General features: G+C 51.3%; 2 protein-coding genes across 5 annotated transcripts; both read right to left on the reverse strand.

Annotated features, from left to right (window-relative positions):
• Positions 1-2,129: 2,129 nt before the first annotated feature.
• On the reverse strand, positions 2,130-9,866 carry BLCAP (BLCAP apoptosis inducing factor). Of its 4 annotated transcripts, none has more exons than XM_090152105.1 (2): positions 9,785-9,866; positions 2,130-3,759 (listed from the first exon to the last, which is right to left on the reverse strand). In XM_090152105.1, exon 2 carries the CDS (start codon positions 3,681-3,683, stop codon positions 3,420-3,422), a length of 264 nt encoding a protein of 87 aa, XP_090008231.1. In that variant the 5' UTR covers positions 3,684-3,759; positions 9,785-9,866; the 3' UTR covers positions 2,130-3,419. The 4 variants fall into 4 exon arrangements, with proteins under 4 accessions (XP_090008231.1, XP_031446979.1, XP_031446987.1 ...); XM_031591119.2 differs by lacking the exon at positions 9,785-9,866 and adding an exon at positions 9,643-9,779; XM_031591127.2 differs by lacking the exon at positions 9,785-9,866 and adding an exon at positions 9,639-9,765.
• Positions 9,867-10,837: 971 nt separating this feature from the next.
• PIGT (phosphatidylinositol glycan anchor biosynthesis class T) lies at positions 10,838-16,663 on the reverse strand. The gene is made up of 12 exons (XM_031591057.2): positions 16,479-16,663; positions 16,038-16,215; positions 15,149-15,276; positions 14,006-14,106; positions 13,786-13,872; positions 13,366-13,453; positions 13,193-13,290; positions 12,804-12,969; positions 12,499-12,699; positions 11,877-12,042; positions 11,660-11,743; positions 10,838-11,332 (listed from the first exon to the last, which is right to left on the reverse strand). The coding sequence occupies exons 1-12, from the start codon at positions 16,642-16,644 to the stop codon at positions 11,080-11,082; spliced, it is 1,716 nt and encodes a 571-aa protein (XP_031446917.2). The 5' UTR covers positions 16,645-16,663; the 3' UTR covers positions 10,838-11,079.
• Positions 16,664-17,045: the final 382 nt, after the last annotated feature.

Consider the following 17,045-nt stretch of genomic DNA (forward strand, 5'->3'; position numbering starts at 1 on the left):
TTGTGATTTACTTCTTGCTAAAGTAATTAAGTGATGGAGAGGGTATCTTTGTTGGTGAATGCCTCAGTCTATGTGTGTGATGGGTGGGAAAGGTGGTTGGTACCCTGCTGGGGTGGCTGCGGTGCTGGGATTCGTCCTTGTAGTGGGGCAGGGGTTCTGCAGAGCTGGGGTTGGGATGTGGGAACCCCCACCGTGTATCTTCTGTGTTTGTGACCGTGCAGGGAGCAGCCCCAACCCACATTTGGGCTGCAGTGCCCTGGACTGAGTCTTGGTCTGGCTCTGGGGTCTCTCCTATCGCCCAGACCCAGCGGGAGGGCTCCTGGTGCAGAGCAGGGTGTGCTTGTGGCAGGGCTGCCGTTGTTTTCCTCTCTTGACCCCACCATGCTGCTTCTCTGTTGGGTGACCTAGAAAATGACCTCCTTATGATGGAAAGGCAAAGGGATGGCTTAAGGCTCCTGCAACCAGGGAACACGAGGCAGATGGGCACCTTATTAAAAAGCAAGGTGATGAGATGTTCTGTGCCAGATCCCTTCTGGGCAGTGCCTGGGCTCCGTAGGACCTGGCACCGCTCTGCTCTGAGCCTTGTTGCTTTCCTTGTCACTGCATGGTCCTGGGGGCAGGCAGGGACTGCAGTGCTGGAGCAGTGCTGCCCTCCTGGTGGGGTGGCTCTCAGGGAGCACTGTGGTGCTGCTGTGTAGCTGGAGCAGGCACTGCATTTGTGTGGACTCTGTCCAATTCGCAGCACACAAGTACAAGCTGTGATGATGCTTCTGCTACGTGGTCGGGTTTGACCTGTTCTGCAGTTGTAGGCTGGTTTTTCGCAGTCTCTTTATAGAGGATGAGCTGAGGATCAGGGCATTAGCATGGGATGTGATCCCGGCTGGGTTCCTGCTCTACCTCAGGCTGTCTGTCTGACCGTGATGAAGTTGCTTTAATTTTCCATCTTCAAAATGAAGATGGTATCTCAGCGCTCTGAAGCGTCAGATAGCACTCGGTGAGGGCTTTGTGCATATCAAAGGGCTTATCACTATATTTGGGGAGGAAGCACCACGAAAAGCATGCTTCTCAAGCATCGGGTCGAGATCTCTGCCGTCGTCTTTGTCCCTCTTTTGAAGTGCTGTGCTCCCCACGCCAGGCCTCACATTGGGGAAACCGCAGCCGCGTCCTGGGTCGGGCTGATGGGCGAAGGCAGGGCTTGCTCTCACCCAAACTGTCTGGCTTTGTGGCTAGGTTTTATTTAAATTGCAGTGAAGTGCAGCTTGGTTAGTTAGCAACTCAAATGGGCTCTTAAAAGAGATGACTGCATTAGCTTAAATAAAACAATCCTCATAGCTTAAATAAACAAAACTTAAAAGCCACTCAGAGCACTCCAACTGCACTGCCATGCCTTGCAAATGAGAGGTGTACCTTTCCCTTCTGTTTATTTATGCTGTAACTATTGGCAGCTACAGGGATTCCCCTCAGCCTGCTCGGTGACAGAGCTGTCGTGTCTACTCTTGGTGATGTGGCACACACTTTTAAACGTAGAAACAGATACACGTTGGATGCTTTCCAACTTGGACTCAGTGGCCAGGAGTGAGGGCAGAGGTTGCTTTTGGTTCCAGCAGTGCATTTTGGCTCCCAAACGTGCTGATAACTGCGAGGTGCTGCTGGCTGCAGCCGGGCACGGTGCTTCCATAACCCCATCTCATCCAGTGCTGAGCAGAGCTGTGGGCAGGGCAGGGGCTGACACAACGAGGCACAGCACTGGGCAGCGTGGGATGGGCTCACAGTGCGTGTGTCTGCAGGGAACAGTTCCCTGCTGGGGATTAGGCTGTCAGCTCTGTGCCTCAGCTCCTTAAGCTGCAAGGAAGGGAGAGGAATCTGTCACAGAAGTGCGGAGACGCAGCCAGAAGCTCCCTCCTGTGTTGTGTGCAAAATGAGCTTGTTTTGGGAACTGCCAGTGTGCTCCTTGGCTTGCCCAGGGTTAGGTTAAACAGTTAATGAGTCTGTACTGGGAGTCACAGGGTAAACAGGCTCTGCCTCTTGCTAGGACTCTGGCATTACTGCACTTGGAACAAAACAATACTGAGCTGCGTGACTGCTGGGCTAAGGCATCTGTGACGAACAGTAGTCAGGGAAGTAGTCCATAGACCAAAGTTTATAAAGCTTTATTAAACATTTTTGAACAGCTGTGCAATGAACAAACAATATTCTGGAAGTTTCACAATTTCATAGCCTGAACTTCCTTGGGACAGCAGCAGCCACTTCTGCTGCGTTCCCCTTTGAGATTGAAGATGAGCAGATGGTAATTGAGGGAACTCTCAGACAGTGTAGTCAGTACTTTGTGTTGACTTTAGTTTCTCATATGCAAGCTGCTGCCCCAGGGAAGGCTCCCCAAGAGCCACTTCAATGGAGAGTACTGCACAGGGCAAAGCTCTGCACAACAGTGCCTGCGTGCAAACACCCACCACCACCCAGAGGAGCCAGGGTGAGGTCAGAGGAGTACCCAGTGCCTCCATCACCAAGCCATAGCATCAGCGCTTTCTGTCACCATCCGCCTGAGAACAGTCATTGAAAATCACTTGTCCACTGATGGCATCAATGGCTTCAGGCCATGCCTCTACCTCAGGATCTTCTCTTGCTCTGCTCACACCCAGACTTTTGGGCCAGTTTAGTTTTCTCAGGTGAGGTTCATAGAGATTCTGAAAAATCCCACATCTTGTTGCAGTCAATAATTTGGTAAACCCTGGAAATCTAGCAGGGGAAGAGGCAGTCTCTGCTGCCTGTGAGGCTTTATAAAAGCAGCAGCGTAACTGAGGCTTTCAGGCTATGATCTTGGAGCATTAGTAGTTCAGAAAGCACTTGGGCAGTGCACACATCTCTTTGGCAGGCTGAGCAGGAGGAGATGACTCAACTGCCTCTGGCTCCAGCAGCTTTTGGCCAAGTGCATCTGTGAGTTGTTGAACTGTCCCTTGATCAGTAAGGTAGGAAGGCTGGCTCCCCACAAACTGAAGGATGGAGAGGATCCTGGAGCTACTAGAGCAGAATCAGTGTTAGATCACCATGGCCAACAAGAGAGTGACACACAACTCCACCACCATGCAACAGTCAGACAGAGGCCAACAGCTCTTTCCTCTACCAGTTCTCAGGTAGAAGGGCTGGTGTCCATTCCCAGTGATATGGGAAGGAAAAAAGATTTCTGCTTCTAAAAAAGCAGGTGGCGCTGCAAGAGTTCACACAGTAAACAAGTCAAATTTCACAGGCAGAGTGGGAGGGCTGGTCAGGAATTTACCACTCTAGTCCACACATACATTACAGGAAATAGGCTGTTTTTACTTCAATCACATGCCTAACACACCCCTGCCCTGTTCCCTAGACCCTCCCCCCCAATTAAAAGCAAAACCAGAGCTGTCAGCAAACTGGAAGATAATAGTTTTCTAGGTGCCCACTATACTGGGATCGTGAGCTGATTCTGGCAACTGGGATCCTGTGCAGTGATACAAGAAACAGTTCCCCCAGCAGCTATAGCAGATGAGGAACAGAGCTGCCAGGAAGACCAAGGCACAAATTGTGCAAGGTTTCCGTTCCAGGAGGAAACTGAGCAGGTAGAAGCCCATGAACATTGAGTGACTGAACCACAAGGCTGGGTTAAGGGGCTTGGGGATGAGCAGGACAGGCAGCAACCACTGAAGGCAGTACATCGTGTCTGGCTGGTGGGGCCTTCTGGCAGCAGTAGTTTGGTGCTCCAGTCTCCAGCAGCTCCTCAGGTGGGCTGTCCTGTAGGGAGGAGGTTAAAAAGACAGTCAGACACTTGGCAAACAGATCAACAGTAGCTCTTCTACAGCTCACCCATTCTCAAGCACTGCATGCTGCTGCTGGTTTCAACTCCTAGTACTAAATTCTGGTGCATCTCAAGAGTTGGTAGAAACTCTGCTTTCTGAAGCCCACAACTGGGGATGAGATTCTCTGTTGCTCATATAGAAATGTATCCCTTCTGTGCTCTGTTTCTCAGGCTTTTACCCTAACAACTGACGCTTTTCTTTAGCACAGTGCAGACACAGAAAGGTGGAAGGGGAAACAACAGAAAGAAAAACAAGCTACTGCAGCCCTTCCTACACAAGTATTTATCTGAGGCTGCCCAAAGCCTAAAAGTGATGGGGAAAAACATCCAGTTGAGTGATAAAACTCAGGTGGTACAAAGGAAGGGGAAAATGGCAGGTCTGGTTCCTAACCGTGCTTATAGGAAGTGTTAAGACACAAACTGCTTCCTCCCCAAGCACAGACCCATTCTAATGTCTTAAACAGCAAAAGAAAAAAAATAATCTACACATGCAGCTGCCCAGGAAAGCCCTGACAGTGTCTGTACTGCAAAACAAAGGGGAGGACAGTCCCTGCTTAAGGGATTTATAATCCTTGCCAATCAGCTCAAGTCAGATAAGACAAAGTATGCAAATGAATCAAAGAGAGGACAATCTCAAAATGGCAATTTTCATAAGTGCAGTAAACACAGGATTTCCTCACTTGGATTATTATAAAACCTTGTGGACACAGTGAGCTTCAAGGGCTGCTAACCAGGGATGGCAGCACACCAGAGATCCAGAAAATACACTTCTATCTTTAGCAACTGGATCAACTACACTGTTTGATTTTTATTTCTAAGCAATTCGAACATATTCAAGAATTTTAGAGGGCTTTAAAAATATTAAAATGCCCTAGATATATTTTACCAAGATAGAATTATTGAAAGAGGGCAAAAGAATGGAGTTCAGCCATCTAATATAGCAGCATTACAGGCCAGAAGATATAGATATTCTTGGGGAAAATAACAGACAAGATTTCCTTCAGTTTATGAAGCACAGAAAGAATGAGATGTGGTACATGGAGACACCTAGCTTACTACCCTAGAAAGGAAAAATTATACAAGAAGGAGTGCTGAAAGAAAGTAGAGCTTGGGAAGTGGGCTCTTGTCTGTTATCCTATGGTATGTCATGGTGACATGCAGCCAACTGAATGAAGCAGCTGCCAGCCAAGGCAGAGAAGGAAAGGCAAGAGGACAGCCCCAGCCTTGCTCCAGCTATGCAGACCCTGGTCAGAATAAGCTTTTTTCTAGCAATCCTTTTATCTGAAAATATTCAGCTGAGCAGTACTGTCAGAAGGATGAAGGGCTGAGCTGAGCCTGTCTGGATTAGAGCTGGGGGTGTGGGAAGGTTAGAAGGATGAAAGAGTGAGAAAGTAAACAAACAGCACATTCCTCTGGCTCCTGCTGGCAGAAGAAGGGATTTCCTGGCAAAGGGAGAGGGAATGAGGGAGTGCACAGAAGAGCCAAGAGAAAACCACACATGATTCTCTTCCAAACCCCCACTGAGGTCAGACCTGTGTCTCACAGCTTACTAAGCTCCTTGGTACCAAGCAGCTCTGGTGTCAGAAGCAGGAAGCACGCTGCCATCCACCGTCTATCTAGCAGCAGGATCTATTTTAACATTAGTGAAAAACAGCACAGGCCAAAATCTCCAGGGCAAACAGATTAAGAGAATTTGGGGGAAGTATGTTGTGCTGACTGTCCTGCTAGAGAGTGCTTTCCTGCAGAGAGGACAGCAGGGGTTCAATTAGGCAGCCAAAGGAATAGGGAAGAAAATATTTTACACTGCAATGTAGCTAAAGTAAAATTGAAGGAATACGATCTCAGTGCTGGTCCCATCTTATGCAGCTCATCTTCTCACATCTTCAAGGGCAAGTCTAGTCCCACGCCAGTTTTCCTAATCTGTGAACTGGGAATAACAATTACTCATTCCATAGCAAAAAATGCTGTCTGCTGGCCTCTGTGAATCAGTTAGCTGTTTCTGGAGAAAAAAGTACTGCTGAATCATCAGGTAACTTCTTAACTGGGAAATATTCTGAGAAAAGATTTAACAGAGATTTGAACAGATAAATAAATGAACCCCTCTACCCCATCTTCTATTTCCTGTCCTGCTTAGGCAGAGATCACGTTGCCTTGAGTAAGTTAAGTTGTACTAAATTAACGATCTCCAGTCATCCTTCTGAGTGTTCTCTCCTTAAAGTTTTCTGCAGTCTCTTTCCCACTATAGACACAGGTCTCAGACCAAGTTAATCACTGTTAAATATTGGTACTTCCTGGAAGAGCCAGCTGCTTGCAGCAATCAGAAAAACCACTCTGCAGAACAAAGAAACACTTCATAGTGTCTTTCTTTACTATGAAGTTCTATGCCCTTCAATCTGCAGAACTCTTATATTTCAAACAAATGTAGATGTTTGAACAGTTAGTCTTGTATCTGTAGTCAGTGTGCTCTTATTTTCCTGTGCCTCTTAACTATACACCAGTTAAGGGCTGAAAAAACCATTGTCTATGTGATCTCACAGCTGATCCTAGATAAGGTAACTGCTACTTGAAACTTTCACACCTCTGTATTCCTCATGGGATTTTCCACAATTAAGACTCATGCTCTTCCCCACTCTTCAGTGCAGAGTCCTTTATAGTGCTGGCAGAGGGATAAAGTTCTCTTTCCAAGCTATCAATTCTCCTCCTGCTGAGGGTTTCCTGCAGAGAAATGGTGCCTCCCATTGTCAGCTCTTCACTGAACAGGGAAGTATCACTCCCCTTAGCATCTGGGATAGGAAGTCCCTTCTTGAAGCTTAACAACATGCAGATTATGCAGATCTGCCTAGATTCTCAAGCAACAGTCTGCTGGTGAAACTTGCAAATGAGACATTCCTACCTTGCTTTCTTTGTCCCCTCCTCATGATCCAAGCAAAAGATTACCATGTCCCAGAACAAATAATTACCTGTCATCCAACAGCACTTCTACCAGTACCCTGTTTCACAACGTGCCCTGCTTTCCGTCAACCAGTTGCTCTTGTTCTCCCCTGCCTGTGTGACTCATCTCATTCTTTAGCAGCCTGCTGTCCTGCTATCCTCAGGAGTGCTCAAGTCATCTGACTTGGCAACAGCGGAGTTTACCATCAGTTCCTCTTCATGCACCACCTCGGGCTCCTCCACAGCGATCAGAGCCACACCAACTTGCTGCAGCCCCCTCAGCAGCACATGTGATGCTCCTGCTGCTCTCCCCACAGCCAGCACTCTGGGCTCTCCTCAGATCTCTGGGCACTGCTGCAGCCTCCTCCCTAATGCTTCCTGTAGTGTGGGGAGGTTCCCTGCACACTTCATTAGTAAGCAAACACCGACGCTTTTCCACATGCCTATTAATCAGTTTCCACAGTGTGCAGAGTCCTTCCTTCTCTCATCTTCCCTCCCTCCCAAGTCCATTCAAATCCAGCAGTTCCTATTGGCATATGTTTGTGGGGAAGACTTTCAGATTCCTATGCAGGTGTACGGGCACACCTTTCCCACCCAGAAAGAAAAACAAAGCATTAATTAGGACAAGTCACAGAACAGCCCAGGTTGGAAGGGACATCAGGGATTGTGAAGCTCCAACCCCCCTGCCACATGCAGGGCCACCAACCTCCCCATTTAATGCTAGACCAGGCTGCCCAGGGCCCCATCCAACCTGGCCTTGAACACCTCCAGGGATGGGGCATCCACAACCTCTCTGGGCAGCCTGTTCCAGCTCCTCACCATTCTTATAGTAAAGAACTTCCCCCTGTCATCCAACCTAAATCTCCTCTCCCTCAGCTTAAAACCATTTCCCCTCATCCTGCTGTTATCTACCCTTACAAAGAGTTGACTCCCCTCCTGTTAGTAGGCTCCCTTTAGGTACTGAAAGGCTGCAATCAGGTAACCCCCAGCCGCCTTTTCTCCAGGCTGAACAAGCCCAGCTCCCCCAGCCTGTCTTTGTAGGGAAGGTGCTCCAGCCCCCGATCATCTTTGTGGCCCTCCACAAGTCTATTATTTTGCAGTGGATTATTTACATTTTGTATTAAATCCATGTGAGGAGCCAGCAAGGTGTTCCCTGGTATTCCACAAGTTAATCCAGACATTGTGAGGCTGAGAAGTGCTTGTACCCAGCAAGTTTTCTGTATCAGTATGTCAGTACTGAGTTAATATCTTTATTGAGAACATCCTAACTCCTTAAGCACTCCATTTATTCCTCTTCTAGGAGCTCAAATTCCTGCTTGGGAACTAAAAGCCACATGTCTAGATAAAAATCTCCCAAGTTAAAGTGTGTGTATACTTAAAGTGTGCCTCGGGATGTGCACTGAGTTTGTTGTGCATAAGGCTCACCTATGGTACAGTTTGCTTAAAACAGTTCAGATCCAGAACCTCATTGCAGCCACGCAGCTTTAAGTTATGTGTGTGAGCAGAGCTTCCTGCTGCCAGCATGCGTTAAAACCAACCTGCAAATACTGTCCAGTGTCCAGAACAGCTGTTAAATACAACAATACCCAAAGCACTAGGGGGAAAGAGGTGGAGGAGCTATTAAAAGTGACAATTTTTGTATTATTATTTTCAGCTAAGAAAAACAACAGTAGCCCAGCATTCTACATGTTAGTGCTATCTCTTAAAAACAGACATACAGAACAATTAAGAACTACAACTGTTCAAACTTTTGAGACCTATCTGTAATATCAGAGATTTAATGTCAGCTTTTATTCCAGTAATTCCTGTTTTTCTGTGATTTTGTTTGTTATTTTTCTTTTTTTTTTTTAGTTTAAGTTTATCTGCCAGTATGACTCAGCTGGAAAAAGTGAGCCTTCCATTTCTGGCAAAAGCCTTATGCCATTCTTTGGTAAGTTCATGCCTTGGAACACTTGGTGGAGACTCAGCAATGGTGCAATAGAATAGCAAACGATTTCCAAAAGAGCAGCAAATCCTTGATTAATCAAGCCTCGGGGGTTACAAAGTGTTCTGGTTTCTCAAGCTAGAGACAATCCACAGCAACACTCCTTTCATGGAAAGTGCAGACATCTGCTGAGACACTTGTTACCATTTCCAGGGTTGCTCTCACAGCTTCGTTACTTCACTGGGGAATTGATCAGACAGTGTCCAGTTACTGCACAGACCTGCCTGCTTGGACAGCAGCACAATTAAAGGCAATATAGAGCCGATAAACCTCTGGAGAGGAGAGAGAGGGCAGCAGGGCTGTTTTTCAGAGGGGGAAATGACAGAAGCAGAACCTTAAGTCAGTTAGCTCTATGGTAGAGCTAACATCAACAACTGCCAAGTGCTGCTATTTTCCTTTGTACTAATTTAATTATCACTGGATCTTATTCTCCACCTCCTTGGCCTTTACTTGTCAATAACCACAAAACTCCTGGCCTATTCCACGTCATTCGCTAAAGAACATCGTTACTTTTCATTCGGATCCCCTCAGCGCTCTTTGTGCCTCTGACACCACGCTGCATACAGGGCTCAGATTTCTGCCTTCGCAAATCGAGGCAAACCCACAGCGCGTTCTGGGGAGCTGTGACACACGGGCTGGCAAGGCAGAAGCTGTTCCGTGGGCACAGCGTTTGCGAGGCCGGCTGCTCTGGCTCCTTTAGAGCTCGGTGCCCGGAGGGACGCCCGGCACAGCTGCACCGAAAGGGGAGAAGAGAGCGGCGGGGGAAGCGCGGCGCTGCGCCGACGGCGGCCCGATCCCGCCGGTGTCACGGCGCTCCTCCGCCTGCCCTCCCGCCCTCGCCGCCCGCCTCCGGCCCGGCCGGCAGCGCCGCCCCTCCCCCGCGCGGGGCCCGGCCCGTACTCACGGCGCGGCGCCGCCGCCTCACGCCGCCATCCCGGGGCCGCCTCCACGCGCCGCGCCCTGCGGAGGGATAGCAGAGGAGAGGCCGATTCGGGCCGCGTGCCGACGCCCGCCCGGGGCCCTCTCCTCCCTCCCTCCCCGCCTACCCCGGCCCGGCCCCGCCGCCCCGCAACAGCTCCGCCGCGGGCCGCGCTCAGGCGGCGGCGGGGGCAGCGCGGCCGCTCCGTCAGGCGGCGCCGCGGGCAGCCGCGCGGGGGAACTGCGCATGCGCGGCAGGTGGCAGACGAACTGAGAGCACTGCTCATGCGCGGCGGGTGACAGGAGCTGAGAGCACTGCGCACGCGCGGTGGGTGGCAGCGGGAACTGAGAGCACTGCGCGTGCGCGGCAGGTGGAAGTGTGGCTGATAGCAACTGCGCATGCGCAGCGGGTGGATGCGGGCACTGAGCGCGCTGCGCCTGCGCAGCGAGCGAAAGTGGGGGGGGACTGAGAGCACTGCGCATGCGCGATGTTGTCATGAGTGCGGCTCCATTGGTTGAGCTGCATTTCTGTGCGCTGCTGGCGCGAGTCCTTGAGGGGCTGCGGAGGATCGAAGCGTCGCTGGTATGGAGGGGTGAACTGCAGTTGTGCTGAAGTTCTTGTGCTTTGATAGCGGCACTGTCCCAGGCCACGCTACGGCACGTGTCCTCCCACTGCAGGGTGCCGACGGCAGCAAAGCTGGTGTGTGTGCTGTGCAGAACGGTGCCCTGCTGGGTGCACACTGTGCTGCTGGGCACTGCTGGCACTGCGGTGCAGATGCGTAAAGATGCACGAATTCAGTATGAATGGTGCCTGGGGGCAGCAGAGGGGTGTCCTGTGCTGGGGGTCAGCAGCTCAAAATCTGCCACGTGAGGCTCTGTGCTCATGGCTGCTCTGAGATGGCAAGTAAACCCCGGGGGTGAAAGAGGGGACAAGCAGGCAGTTTAGTGCCTACAGCTTTTGTTGTTTGGAAAGTGGCTCAGCTGTGGTACGGGCTGGAAGGAGGGCACTGGAACGTGGCATTGTGGCAAAGCAGGTGGCACCACCTCTGATCCCTGTGCTGCCCCACAGGTCTCTGCATCTGCTCCCACTGACTGCAGCACTTTGCTGCAGCCCCGCAGCATACGGGGCTCCCTCTGCCTGTGGTGCTGGGAAACAAACCCAAAGAGGAGCAGCACAAACGTACGAAACAGCTCAAGTTTACTTTCAGCATAATTCCCAGCACATAAGTTACCCCTTCTCCCAAACAGAATACTAATTTCCTAACCCTGTACAAGTGCAGTTCAGTAGTTAACGAGCTTAGAGCTGCTTCCCACCTTAATTACAGAAGCAATCCCTCAGCTTGTAGGACCCAGGAGAGGGACGCAGGCAGCAAAGGCAGGAGGCAGCAGGGCTCTGCTCCTCCCAAGGCTGTGCCCCAGGCTCTCAGATGGGCGGCACACCCCTAAGCCTGCGGATGACGTTGGCCAGCCGCTTGGCCAGCCCTCCACGGCTGGGCTCCTCCACGTGGAATGTCCTAGTTAGCAGGTTGTAGAAGGAGCCGTAGCACACAGCCACCACCGTGCACGTCAGGCAAATGACATTGTAGGGCATGCTGAAGTCTGGTGTTGGCAGGTTCACCAGCAGTGGCTCTGTATACAGGCGCAAGAAATAGCTGGAGCCATCGGAGGAAGGAAACCTGGAGAAGGGAAGCAGGAGAGTCAGCCTGCACAAGACAGACCTTGTGCTGTTCAACCTGGGCCTGTGTAGTTCTGGAAGTGCTCACAGCCCCTTAGGGTCAGGCTCTCCCAAGGACCTCTGAATCCCATAGGAAATCACAGAAGAGACTGTGGGGACCTATAACAGCAGTTACCTCTTATAGCTGCCTCTCTCACAAGGACCCCTGACACACCACAAACACCCACCAGGACCCCTGAGGTTTTGTAGGCTGGTGAAGCCCAGATGGGATGACAGCTGCAGCAGGCCTGCAGCACATTCCCTCTTCCCAGCAGAAAGGCACACTCACAGTGAGGTGAAGAGTGGGCTCTCCTCCACATTCACATTCTTCATTGCAATGGCACTGGGCACCAGGGCACTAAGTACAGATGAACTAAGAAAACAAAGGATATATTGGTGTCAGTCTTGCCAGTGAAGAGAACAAAAGTTCTTCCCAACCCAGAAACCCAGGCAGGAAGTGCTACACATAACCCAGAAGGAGACAAGAGGCTGAGAGGTGCCTTTACCTGACATAGAAGCCATGATTAGGGTCAGGAGGGTACTCTGTCCACTTCAGTAAGGCCCTCTCAAACTGGATTGTGATCTTGGTGGCAGAATTGGCTGGAAGCTGGATCAGCATTTCCAGGAGGTGAGGTCGTTTCCGGTCCTGGGCTGGCTGGTAGTGAATATAACCTAAGCCCAAAGACACACATCAGTGCCATGGGCTGGTCGAGCCTCACACTGCCCAGAGAGCTCCACAGAGTGGGTAATTTTGCTTCCCCTGTCCTGGGAAGAGTTTTTCTGGGCAAGTAAAGATGCACAGGCAATAAAAAACATGTTAAAGCTAAATCTGGCTGGTCTTCAGCAATGATGACCCATGAAAGTGTTCAAAAAGAAAGGTAAAAATGTAAAATGTAATTAAGTCTACAATTTTAAATTAAGGTTCCCTTACTACCCAAATCAATTTGCTTTGGTTCAGCATCTTGCTGGATTATGAAATACTGTCCACATGACTCTATAGAACACTTATTTCCTAGGCCTGTTACCCAGTTATTGCTGGGTCCAAGGGAGGGAACTAAACCATCTCTGGAATGTGCTGCTTGTGCCAAGGGATTCAGATGGAATATGCTGCCAGGAATGTCTACTTACTTGGCTTGTTTTCTTTTCCCTTAGTTATGATAGTCAGAGTGTGCACATAGAGTCGCAGATACCATGGCACAGTCTCCAGCAGGATCACAGGGAAAGCACGGTATGGGTGAGTGTTGTAGATGAGGGTGCTGATTTCTCCAGTCTGCAGCCCATACCCACTTACATAGCGATGAGCATGCATTATGGGTGTTGACAGTTCCGCTGCAGAAAGGAAAAGGAAAGAGGAATGAGAGGCTGATGACAGGAGCTTTTGGGCCTGGAGCCCTGGCCAGCAGTGCAGAGGGGATAACACTGTGATCACTCACAGCTGTCTTCAGGCCGCTTCCACTTCAGCTGCACGTTGAGGCTACGGGATGTATTGAAGAGCACGGGGCTGAGCAGGTCATAGACTGCATAGGTTGTCTTGTCTCCTTGGACAATTGCTTCATGTACAGATGTTGGTGTGGGGGTCACTTCCAGTAACTCTTTTTCCTGAGAAAGCAAGTGGACCATGAAAAGAAAAGTTCCTCTTGAAATAAATTGTGGTGCTAGGCAAAGCCCCACTCAGAAGTAGCCAGCCCTGAGCTTTCCCACCCAACAATCAGTTGAACACACTTGCTGACATCCCTGAACTCAGTCCCTGATGTAGGAGGCGAGGATGCTCCAGTGCCACTGAACTGAGAAAGCAGGATGCTCCCTCATCCATGGGTGTTACCTTGTTCTTAGGAGAGATGTCAACGTAGACCTTGCTCTCTGATGCCAGAGGACACGCGTCGGTAAGGGTGCGAGAGAACATCTTAAACAGGGACCAATCTGTGGGAGGCAAATCCAGTGATGGATGGTATGAGGTAGGCTGTAGGGAGCACAGCATAGTGGTGCTGAACTTACCTTTCTTTCCTTGGCCACTGGTAAAGCTGTCAAAGACCACAGTGAGTGTCTGCCTGAGCTCCCAGGAAACAGCCAGGCAGGAAGCATCCTGTGGAAGAGACAGCTTCAATCACACCTTCTGGAAAGGCAAAACAGCAGGACTGCAAGAGTCCCATCAGGGCACACGTGAGACCAGAAAAAGTGTGAGATACTGCAGGGGAGGTGGCCAAAATCATGTCACTGAGCAGAGTCACAACAACAAGGCTACTAGTTTTCCCTTGGGGTGATAAAGCTTCCTACAACTCAGCACTGGTGAAAGCTTGCTAAAATTGAATTCTCCTCAATTTGTAGAGCATCAAGTGGCCATGAGACACTCTGCTCTCCCCAGCTGCTGGAGCAAGGAGGGAGGAGCAGGAGGGAGCCACTGAGCTTGATGCTTACCCGGCAGATGGGGCGGATGTGCACTGCCTGTGAGTGGTAGCTGCTGTGGAACAACCGCTCAGCCTTGAGCAGCACAGCCAAACCAGCCTGCAAGGGGAAGAGGAAAAACTCAGTCCGTGGTCTGCTCTCTATAAGGCTTTGAGACTTCCTTGTGCACATTACTGAACTGCACCTAGCTCCACAGAGTGTAGCCCAATGCAGGAACAGAACTCAACATTACCTTTGAGCCACATGGCAGCAGCTTCTTCCAAGGTGTGAGGTTCTCTGTGCAGACCACCTCCCGGGGCAGGACAGCATATCGCAGGAGACGGTGATCTGTCCCTGTGTAGGGAAGTGGAGAGTTAGCAGTCTGGGACTGTTTAGCCTGGAGAAGTGAAGGCTCAGAGGAGACCTTTTCACTCCCTATAACTCCCTGAGAGTTGGGGGTCAGCTTCTTCTCCCATGTAACAGCAATAGGACATGAGGAAATGGCCTCAAGTTGTACTAGGGGAGGTTCAGATTGGATATTAGGAAGAATTTCATCTCTGAAAGAGTGGTTAGGTATTGGAACAGGTTGCTCAGGGAAGTGGAGGAGTCCCCATCCCTGGAAGTGTTTAAGGAAAGTGTAAATGTACCACTTAGGGACGTGGTTTAGTGGGCAGCATCGGTGGTAGGTGGACGGTTGGACTAGATGATCTTAGAGGTCTTTTCCAACCTTAATGATTCTAAAGTTCTGCTGCAGAAGCAGATCAGTTCCATTCTCTCGCGTACCTCAGAGCCCAGGACCCTTTGAAGGTGCCTAAAATGCCACAATCTCAATCAGGAATAGATTCTACTTGTTCAGAGTGATTTGGAAAGACTAAAGTAAGAGTGTCTCTTCGCAGATTTTTTTTCAGAGTGCCTTAAATCCTGCAGTTCTCACTGGATGCTCTGTAAAACATGTTTCAGAGATAGCTAAGAGCTTACAAGCACCTGACACATATTTATTTCGGGTTTCCTCTGCACAAATATAAGCTTCAATAGTAGGGAGAGGAAATGCTTCCAGCAGGTTAACAATCCCCAGTGTACATGTCTGTATTCAGATAGGGCACTGCCAGCTGCTGGAGTAAGGTTAGCTGACAGGAAACAGAGTGGGAACACTTGTTCTCCTGAGCGAGCTAGCACAGCACCAGCCTCTCTGGTATTTGTTCATGGACACAGGATTTCCCTTTCCAGGGATATCTCATCACAGCGACATCCACTCAGGAAAAAACACTGCTAGTGCAGGAGTCCCTGCAGGACCTGCACCCAGCTGCCCCAGTGCGGCATAGGGGTAGTAGAACTAAGGCTAGGGACAAGAGTCAGTGCACAAAGCCAGCCTTTGTGATGTGTGGGTCAGGCTCACCATTGGCTACACCCAGGGGTTTGAAGGACGCTGTTGGAGTGACTGTGTTGGTGGAGTCAATGAAGTTCAGAGAAGCACAGAATATTCCCGAGAGGATGTTACTCAGTTCTTTCCAGGCTTTGTCAACACTGTGTGAGAACAGACACCAAAGGTTACTCATTAGCTTGGAGCCTCAGAATAACAGGTGTTAATTCAGTAACATCCAATAACATACTGCAGTGACCACACTGGCTTTCAGGTTGTTGGTCACTCACTCTCCACCCCTTCCAGTGCTTTGTTCTAACACATGAGATGTAGGCAGGGTCAGTCGCTGGGCTGGCAGTGTGTAGTATGCAAGGCTGGGGAAGCAGGAGCAAGTGGTGGGGGCTGGATGGGGCAACTTCAGGCAGCTTTCAATAGGATGGCAGGACAGAGAGAGCTCTGTGAATCCACACTGAACTGCTGCTGCCAAGCTAGAGGGAACGTGAGATAGGGAATGGTGACAGACAGTGTATAGGAGTCAAAGGAAGTGAGTCATGGGTGAGAGCTTGGGGTGTAACCCTGCCACCACAGCCAGAGCTTTGTCATCACAGAGACAAGAGGGAATTGTTTCTTGAGTGAACAAGAGCTTTCTCTCTCTGCACCACTCTGCTCTTCAGACTGAGCACAGGTCCACTCTGCTTCTCCTTACAGCTGCTCCTCTCTTACTTCCTTCACTCCAGCTGACATCAAACCATTTCTAGCTGAAGGCGAGCTCCAGCAAGCAGTGCCTTTGAGGAGAGAAGGCTATGGGTGGGATGGACACCAGGCTGCAGGGACAGATGTGCTGCCCTGCCCTCCAGCTGCAGCCCTGCATCCCACCTGGCCCAGGCTACAATCCCATAGGTGCAGTGGTGCTGGAGGTACGTACTCAGGGACGGTGTCCTGGAACCAGACCCAGAGCTCAGCGCCAGCAGGGGCCCCCAGGGGCGGCTGCCCCCAGCTCTGGGTACTCCAGAAGCCCTGGGTAAGGGCAAGGTGCAGCTCCCGCACGCCGTGTGCCGCCACCAGCTGCCCCAGCGCCTTCGGGAAGAGCCTGTAGTGAGAGACTACGGGGGTGTGAGTGCCGTGACGTCACCGCTGCGATACCGCGCCTCCTCCTGCTGACGTCATCAACCCCGTGTAATCACACAGCCCCGTTCCCGTGTCACCGCACCCCACGGCATCAGCACCAAACAGCCTCGCCTCCCTTATCAGCACGTGACGCGACACGACCTTCGGCCCCGCGTGACGTCACTACAGCACGTGCAACGTCGCACGCCCTCCCACGTGACGTCACACCTGCATCTCCGACGCCACCGCGCCGCCCTACCTGCCCCGCGCTGCAGGTCGGCGTCCCAGCGCGTGCGGAACTGGAAAACGGCGGCCACGTCCCCCACGGGCAGAGGCCGCAGCAGCAGCTCCTCCCGCAGCACGCCCCGCGTCGTCCCCTGCCCCAGCCCCGCCGCCAGCAGCAGCACCAGCCCCGCCGCCAGCATGGCCGCCCGCCCCCGCCCACCTACTTCCGCTTCCGGTCCTGCCGCCCAATGGCGCCCGCTTCCGGCGTCGCGGTGGAGATGCGGTCCATGTGCCGTGCCGTGCCGTGCCGTGCCGGCAGCGTCCTTCTCGTTGCGTCTGACCCGGTCAGTGCAGTGAGGTGTCGCCGGCTCCAGTGACGACGGCATCCATGTCGCCCGCGTGGCAGGAGCCTGGCTTCTCCACGAGGTTTCCTTTGCTCCTGCCATCTGTGGGCTCTGCGAGGATTGTCCTCGAGGCCCGGCTGCCCTCACTGCCCGCGGCTCCCTCTCCTCAGAGTACCCCTCTGCTTTCTGTTCTCCCAGCGATGTGTCTGTCCTGCAGGCAGCAGATTCCTTTGGCAGTGGGCCCATCTGCACACTGC

This window comes from Phasianus colchicus, chromosome 17 (genome assembly GCF_987193195.1).
Source record: "Phasianus colchicus chromosome 17, bPhaCol1.hap1.1, whole genome shotgun sequence".
NCBI classification, from domain to species: Eukaryota; Metazoa; Chordata; class Aves; order Galliformes; family Phasianidae; genus Phasianus; species Phasianus colchicus.